This window comes from Nilaparvata lugens, chromosome 4, assembly GCF_014356525.2.
Source record: "Nilaparvata lugens isolate BPH chromosome 4, ASM1435652v1, whole genome shotgun sequence".
Lineage (NCBI taxonomy): Eukaryota > Metazoa > Arthropoda > Insecta > Hemiptera > Delphacidae > Nilaparvata > Nilaparvata lugens.
The window spans coordinates 62970190-62978618 of NC_052507.1; the positions used below are offsets into that span (position 1 = coordinate 62970190).

An 8429-nucleotide genomic window follows, 5' to 3' on the forward strand; every position below is an offset into this window, starting at 1 on the left:
GCTTATAAACTAAGAAGAAAAACTTGATCAGGCTATCAATACAATCTAATACACATAAAATTTATTTTAAGTATCTATGAAATTGAAATTTGTTAACATCTTATTATACAGTCAGCAATACATAAATTGTGAAATATGGACATATCAATGATAAATTTAAAAAAAAAATCATTCATTTTCATCTATTCACTGTTCAAATATCAAAATTTTAATCCATTCTTCAAAATAGAAATATAATTTCATAACACCCTGTATCATTATCAAAATTGTAAAAAACAAACATCATAACAACACAACAAAAATTTAATTTCAATACATATTTCAATAATTTCAGACATTTGGTTTTCTATTCAATCATTTCATAATATATTTGCATTTCATTATTATTTAATATAACATTTCATTTATAGCATGTTCATTTCACATTTATGATTTATCATTCAGGGTTTCAAAATTATTTAGTTTTAATTTTGTTCAAAAATTGTATAAAAAGCAAATTATCTAATATTGTTAATCATCGTTTGTTGGATACTATAGTTTATTTCGACTTTTCAATGTTCTAAACACAAACTACATTTCATGACAAAACTTTACTATCAAACATTAAACAAGAAACCATTCAAAACATCAATAATATTTTGCTTCAAAGGCAAACAATATTCATAATTAATCATCATTTTGCATCTATGGCAATCAACATTATTAATCATTAATTTGCATCTATGGCAATCAACATAAGTAATCAACACAAAAAATATTATCTCATTACTGCCTCTCTAAGTCATAACCTCTGTTATTCCTTCTTTAGGCAATAATGGGTTTCCATCTCAAAAAACAATCACATACCAGCAAAATTCTAATCAACAAACCCCACTAAAAATTCTACATACACTCCAGCATCCATTTCAAACGATAATCAATCATATCAAAATTTATAGAACAAACAGTTTTAAAATTAAAAAAAAATATCAATTACAAAACACTTTAGAAAAATTTTAGCCTTTAACTCATTTCAATTGATAATATAACACAACGTTTTAAATTAAATCAATTATTTTTTAAAATAATTTAAAATTTAAAGACTGTATAATAAGTATAAACATTTCAAGATTATAATACAAAGATGATCAAGATGAAATACTGGGTAAATAAGTTCCCTAAAAAATACAAACAAGAGAGAAAGAAAACTGGGTAAATAAATTCCCTAAAACAACACACACAAAATTGATACACTTCACATAAGTGATACATGATGAAAAAATATGCCACAAGCAAACAATTATTTACACTACAGTGGATAGATTTTAGAAAAGTTAAGTTTTATCAACAATTAAAGATTAGGAAAATAAGCTACTATTTCAACTTCTAATATTATTTCAGAAAAAATACAAATTTAAATGACTATGGACAAGATTGGTTAAGATATGCTTCATAGAAGAAATTTACTGAATATTACACAAAGACAGGAAAGAATCGAAAATTGAAAAGATTAAGGGCCAAGAAAATAGGCTACAGGAAAGAAAAAAGACACAATTATGGACTCTTACCATACACTGTGTAGCGATTATGCTATTCTGAATCCCGGCATAACACAGGATTCCTAATCATTGTGTGTTGGGGAATACCCTTTCATCATGTGATTCACTGTCATAATCTTGTAAATAAGCAACTTGAAACAACCTTTGAATACTAATACATCAATGGAAACTTTGCGTTTTGTTTTCTTCAAGAACATGATTTTATTATTCATGGGTTCATTAGTTTCAACCAAGCAGTTTTGCCTACAAAAGTTCGTCATGTTCACTTGAGAATGCATAGCATACACCTTTTCAATTTTCAGTTGAAAGTTGAACTCATCAACTTGACTCAAAGCAACATTCATTTTGTTTACATTTTTCCTAACCTCTACAGAAACCTGTCTCATGTAAACATTCACTTTACTTATAGTTTTCCTAACCTTCAATGTAGCAATATTACTTTCATGATAGTTGACTTTCAGTGAAGACAACTCCCTACCTACTTCTTTATTCAATTCTACTATCTCACTAGGGTTGACTTTTTCAACAACAGTAACTAGGCCTACATTGTCAGAAACTTGAATGAGTTGATCTTGTATCTTAACACTACTATTATCATGCTTCAATTTGTTTTCATCTTCATTATTATCACTCAATTTTTCATGTGCATCTTTCAATAGAAGGTTTATACTAACCTGCTCTAGTCTAATGCTAGTACATTCTTGCTTCATATCATCAAACCTAGCATTTTGATTTTTAACATTTGGTCTAACTTAGCATTTTGCTTATCAAATTTAGCATTTAACTCATCAAATCTAGCATTTTGATTTTTAAACATTTGGTCTAACTTAGCATCTTGCTTATCAAACAGTTGTGTTAAGGCAGCTATTAACTCATCATCAACTTTAATATTTTTCATATTGTATGCCATTTTGCTAGTCTGCACAGATAATATATTCATTAGGACTTGATCTCTCTTGAACTGATTTCCCACTCAGCAACAAACCATTCATAACCTATCAAGATATCTATCCTACTAATAATTTTTATAACCAGGGATTTCATAGTGTACCATTTGGGACATATTTATTTTGTAATTCTGTCCCACCACAGGGGTAACATTTGGAACAAATGTGGTGATTCAGTCCCACACCAGGGCGTACCATTTGCCGTGCTACCAATTTTTCCTTAAACGGTTGGAATAGCATATAACACCTGTCACACTAAGGAAAGTTGTCGGCTCCAATAAAATAGATACTTGATAAACTGTGAATGGATCTATTGCCTATGAATGAGAAATCCAGTTTTCAGAGCAAATTAACTTATAATCTTCAGATGAAAATTTTGGCAAAAACACAGAATTATAAAACGAACAATAACTTATAAGCTTAATGATTTCAAGTAACTACGAACTAAAATATACTTATCTAGTTTACAGTTGAAACACAGTGGCTATTGGCTTTACTACACTAATAGCGAATTTTGCACAAAAATTTATATAAACTTCAATCTAAAACATTAATAAATTCATTTAAACAGACAATAATTCAGAGCACAAAATTATACAAGCAACAGCCAGCCATATATTCAGAAGAAGGTCCAACAGGAAAAAAACACAAGTTGCCAGTCACGAAAGACAACGCCCTGTTCATATCGATCTTTACAGACACGTCAACACAAAATTATAACTTATAAGTTTAGAATTCACATTCTACATCTGTTCTCAATAAAACTTTATTTGAAAATGTTATTTTAAATTTTTATACATATATTCTATTCAAATAAACGATTTATTTAGTAATTTGTTAACCCTACCTCGGTGACCTTATGGAACAATGCAACAAACATTTACGATAATAAATTCTCCATCAAAAAGTTTATCCGTCTATTGATAACTCTGACATTTACTATAAAGTTCCATAGATCTCGAATTGAAGATTCGATTCCAATGTGAGAAGAAAAATGTAATATTACATTATATATTCAGGCGGTGGAACATTCCCGAAAGGGAACTCCCCACCAACAAAAGCCATACGAATTTATTTATTTTTTTTAGTGGTATTTTTTTATAATCATTTTCCAAATCCTTTTTTTAGTTTATTATCACAAAATCATTTGGAAACTATCTATTCAATACCTACTATTACTTCTAAGTAATAGTAGGTATTGATCTATTCCGTAACTTACATCTGGGAAAACTTCTACGATAGATTGTTTTTACCGTGCTAACAGTTTCAACAAACATAATAGGCTAGTAAAACATCCTAAGTTTTGATGCATAGTTGTATTTCATACAACAATGTAGAATATTAATGGGAGAACCATTGCTAAAGTAAATCAATCATACTTAGAGTAGAATCATTGGTGGAGTACTATAATTATTGTTAATACAAGAATATCAGAAGAATACATATATATTAATACTCTATGATTATGAACCATTGCTAAAGTAAATCAATCATACTTAGAGTAGAATCATTGGTGGAGTACTATAATTATTGTTAATACAAGAATATCAGAAGAATACATATATATTAATACTCTATGATTATGAAGAATATCATTGCTAGAGTGAGCAGAGGATGATTCTCTTAACACAGACCACACTGGTTCAGGCTAATAAATTACTGTGTATATTTTTGCATATTCAGCCTAAGTTTTGCACCCAAAAAAGCTTGAAGTGATAAATTATAATAAACTATATAAGCATTCTGTCCTGTGTCATATTGAATTCGAAAGATTTCACGACGTTTTCTGTATTTGTTCGTAAGAAACTGTACAATTCTCTCTGGTTTTAAGAATGAATTTCAATAAGGATTCATGAACACTTTTTCTCTGGCCTTTATGTCAAATTGTGACATCCTGTTTTTGGGCCAATGAAATTGATTCTATTCTAGTCCTCTAACCAGGCTTAGTCTGATGAGGAATGAACATGAATTTTCTCAATATTTTGTTATTTGACTGCACACAAAGAAATTTTGTAAAACGTTTTCATTAACAGTTTTTTTGTGTTTTTTTCAGGGTGACTCAGGAGGACCCCTGCAGTTCACCAGAGACAGCAACAGATGTGTGTACCACGTGTACGGGTTGACCTCTTTCGGAGGCAATGACTGCGGTGAGATGGGAGTGTACACCAAGGTGTCATCCTATCTCAACTGGATCGAAAAAATTGTGTGGCCCGAATATTTCGACGAATATTAACGTTGATAACTCTTCAAACAAAATCAGATATTGTCCTTAAAATGTATGAACTCAGGGCTACTCTCTTTTATTTATAGAATAGAATTTTTGTATCCTTTGAAATTAATTGAATAAATACATATTTATTAAATATATTTTTTTGCATTCTTAAGGTGCGTACAGACTTTCGCTCTGCTCCGCAATTGAACGTCACTCTAGCAGATCGATTGATGATCGACCGGGGAGCAAGAGTGGAATGCGAGAAGAGCGTGCAACAGAGGTCGCGCTTGTCAAGCTCCTAGGTTGCGGAGCGTGCGTGGGGCGATTGCGGAGCGAGTGCGGAGCGTGTTGGAGGCGCGTATATATGTACGCACCTTTAAGCTCAACTCACACTTACGCGATTCAGATCGAGAAGCGACTCGACTCTAGTGGAGAGCATGTGTTTCCAAGATGGTGACACTCAGACCTGTCGATTCTAGTCTCCGCGCGACGTCAGAGTCGAGTCTTTTCTCGACCTGAGTCGTGTAGGTGTGAGTTGGGCCTTAATCTATTATTTTATTAATTTAAAAGGGTACTATAATTATATTTTATACGATATAATTATATTTTATACGAATTATATACGATAGTTGTCATGCTCTTGTTTGTGTATTAGTATGGGTTTAGGTTATGATCTGTAGTGCACAAATGTTGTATGTCCTAAACCTAACCTTAAATTGCAAATGAATGTTGGACATACTATATGAGTGCACATATACAAGAGAGAGTAGACCTAGTATTTTCATACACAATCATTACATGTCCAATCTACAATATCTGTGCTCTGAAGGTATTCTTCTCTGTTCAGCTGGTACTGCAATTATTGGACATGCTACGAGTGTGCAGAGTGAAATTAGATCATATCGAACTGTGCACTTTTTCCTTTGATGATTTTTAATGTATTTTTCCTATTGTAAAATGGACATACAATATATATGATCTGAAAGATGAAGTTCTCAGCTTTCCAAATATATAAAAATGTCGGAATCAACAAAAAGTGGACATACAGTGTTTGTGCTTATAACCGACGATATGCTACTCCTACTGGCGAACAAGTGATTTTCACTTATGCCAGTGGTTTCATTTCCACCTCTTGTACCTTTATTTTGTTGATAGAATGTAAGTAAACTAGATTAAGGTACATTATCCTAAATTTTGTAATTGTTGAATTTTGTGGAGGAAATAAATTTGATTTGAATTTGAATTGAATTTTATAAACAGGTATTGTCCTACCTGATCGAAAAAGTAAAGTGGCCCAAGTATTTTGAGTCTCTGACGAGTATTAACTTGAATAATCGCGTCATTATTTGAAGAAAATCAGGAGTTTTCGTTAGTTTAAACTCTGTAATCGAGTGGTTATCTGTCATGACTCTCTCAGGGTACGAACAGAACGGTCAGCTCGATATTCATCTTTCAGTGTAAGTCACATTCAGGATTGACCTTCATGTAAAACAAACAAATTGTGAAGCATATGAACCAATATACCTAGAATAATTTCAAGGTATTTCATACATTGTCATATCAATTTTATGACAATGCACCTAGGATACTTTCAAGGTATTATATGAATGAGTAATAGTTAGAGTTAGATTTAGAGTTGAAGGTACATGTTAGATTTTTTTATATAGAGTTAGAGTTAGAAATTTTAAAGAAATTTCTAATTTTCATGAAAAAGTGAATTCGATACTTACTCGAATTTAACTGATATCACCCTTGAATTATTATCAAGAATATAAAATAATAACCTCACTAGAGGTTTTTAGATTTAGTATAAATATTGGGAAGCAAATTAACCAATGTACCTAGAATACTTTCAAGGTATTATATGAAAATATATTAGTTTTTTTTAAATAATTTCATAATTTTTATGGAACAGTGAATCCTTACTCGAATTTAACTGATATCACCCTTGAATTATTATCAAGAATATAAAATAATAACCTCACTAGAGATTTTAAGATTTAGTATAGCCTAAATATTGTGAAGCAAATTAACCAATGTAACTAGAATACTTTCAAGGTATTATATAAAAATATATTAGAGTTTTTTTTAAGAATTCCATAATTTTCATAAAAAAATGAATACCTTACTCGAATTAAACTGATATCATCCTTGAATTGTTATCAAGTATATAAAATAATAACCTCACTAGAGGTTTTAAGATTTAGTATAGCCTAAATATTGTGAAGCAAATTAACCAATGTACCTAGAATACTTTCAAGGTATTATATAAAAATATATTGGAGTTTTTTAAAGAATTTCATAATTTTTATGAAAAAGTGAATTCCTTACTCGAATTTAACTGATATCATCCTTGAATTGTTATCAAGAATATAAAGTAATAGCCACATTTAAGGTTTTTAGATTTAGTTTAGGTTCTGTTCTTAATGTGATCAATATAATAGTCCAGTCAAATGGTCGTTTTTCAGGAAACAGCCCCGAAAGAATTTTTCTCGACGTTTTTATATGTATTTTGGGGCGCTGAATTCGAATCTGAAATTTGCTGACACGCCAGAGGGCGGCTTCACCCCCAAAACCCCCAAAATTTAGGACTTTTTTCAATTTTCCCATTTTATCTCGTAAACCTTGAGTTTCTCAAGAAAAATCATTCTCGACAAAATTAAAAAGAATAACATTTTCGATAAATTGAGTGGTCGCGCCGGATTCTACCATTTTTGGTTCCGGAGCTACGAATTTTCAAAAAAGGGTATTTTTCAAGGGGTTTTCAAAATTATGCAAACCTACCACTTCTACCCTATACAACTTTGATATTTTTCCAGTATAGATAAAAAACCACACATCACGTGAAAGAAAAATTTATTCATTATGAACAAAATTCCTTAGGAATTTCCGAATTTAGTAGTGGGGGGAGGGGGAATACATCCAAAAATAGAAAATCATGTCCTACAGCCAAAATACAAAGAACAAAAGTACGGTACATAAGAACAAAATTTATTTTTGAATTAATCATTTTTATGAAAAAGTGAATTCCATACTCGAATTTTACTGATATCATCCTTGAATTATTATCAAGAATATAATTAATAGCCACATTACAGGTTTTTTGATTTATTTTAGGATCTGTTCTTAATGTGATCAATATAAGAACAAAAGTTATTTCTGAATTAATCATTTTTATGAAAAAGTGAATTCCTTACTCTAATTTAACTGATATCATTCTTGAATTATTATCAAGAATATAAAATAATAACCACATTACAGGTTTTTAGATTTAGTTTAGGATCTTTTTCTGATGTGTTCAATAAGAACAAAGGTATTTCTGAATGACTCGATTCAGTTTAAGTGACTATAGTGAACATTAAATCTAAATCAGTAGCAGGTAACAAATTGTTCTAAAATTAAATTGATCGTTTTTATTCTATTCATCATTTGAATTTGCACTCATGTTTTGAGTCGTTTCAAGTAATAAATTAACTAGAATTATATTATTAGTGTATTCTTATAAAACTTTAAAGTGAAAAAAAACACTCACATTCTTTCGTGCTGAAACGCGTCACACCAAAGAATTTGAGTGTTTTTCCACTTTAAGGCTGTGCAAAGGCTAAAAATAAGCTTTCTACTGGTGATATTTTTAAAAGTTTTTCGATTTGTATATAATCAAGCAATCAAAATGAAAAAGTTTTCTCAGGAAAACATTTTTATCCGGTCATTACTTTTTGAGATATGAGCGCC

The 8429-nt window shown here is 30.4% G+C and overlaps 1 protein-coding gene across 2 annotated transcripts in view; it reads left to right on the forward strand.

Moving 5' to 3' along the window:
* Positions 1–8213, forward strand: part of LOC111059538 (phenoloxidase-activating factor 1) — a 56837-nt gene extending 48624 nt beyond the window's left edge. Inside the window, exons 7-8 of one of the 2 annotated variants that reach the window (XR_005571094.1) lie at positions 4539–7666; positions 7851–8213. Coding sequence is in view for 1 of the 2 variants with exons in the window: in XM_022347179.2 (XP_022202871.2) it covers positions 4539–4718 (180 nt within the window). In the remaining variant the exon portion in view is untranslated. Of the gene's footprint in view, positions 1–4538 lie in introns of both variants that reach the window. The other variant, XM_022347179.2, reaches the window with a different exon arrangement.
* Positions 8214–8429: the final 216 nt, after the last annotated feature.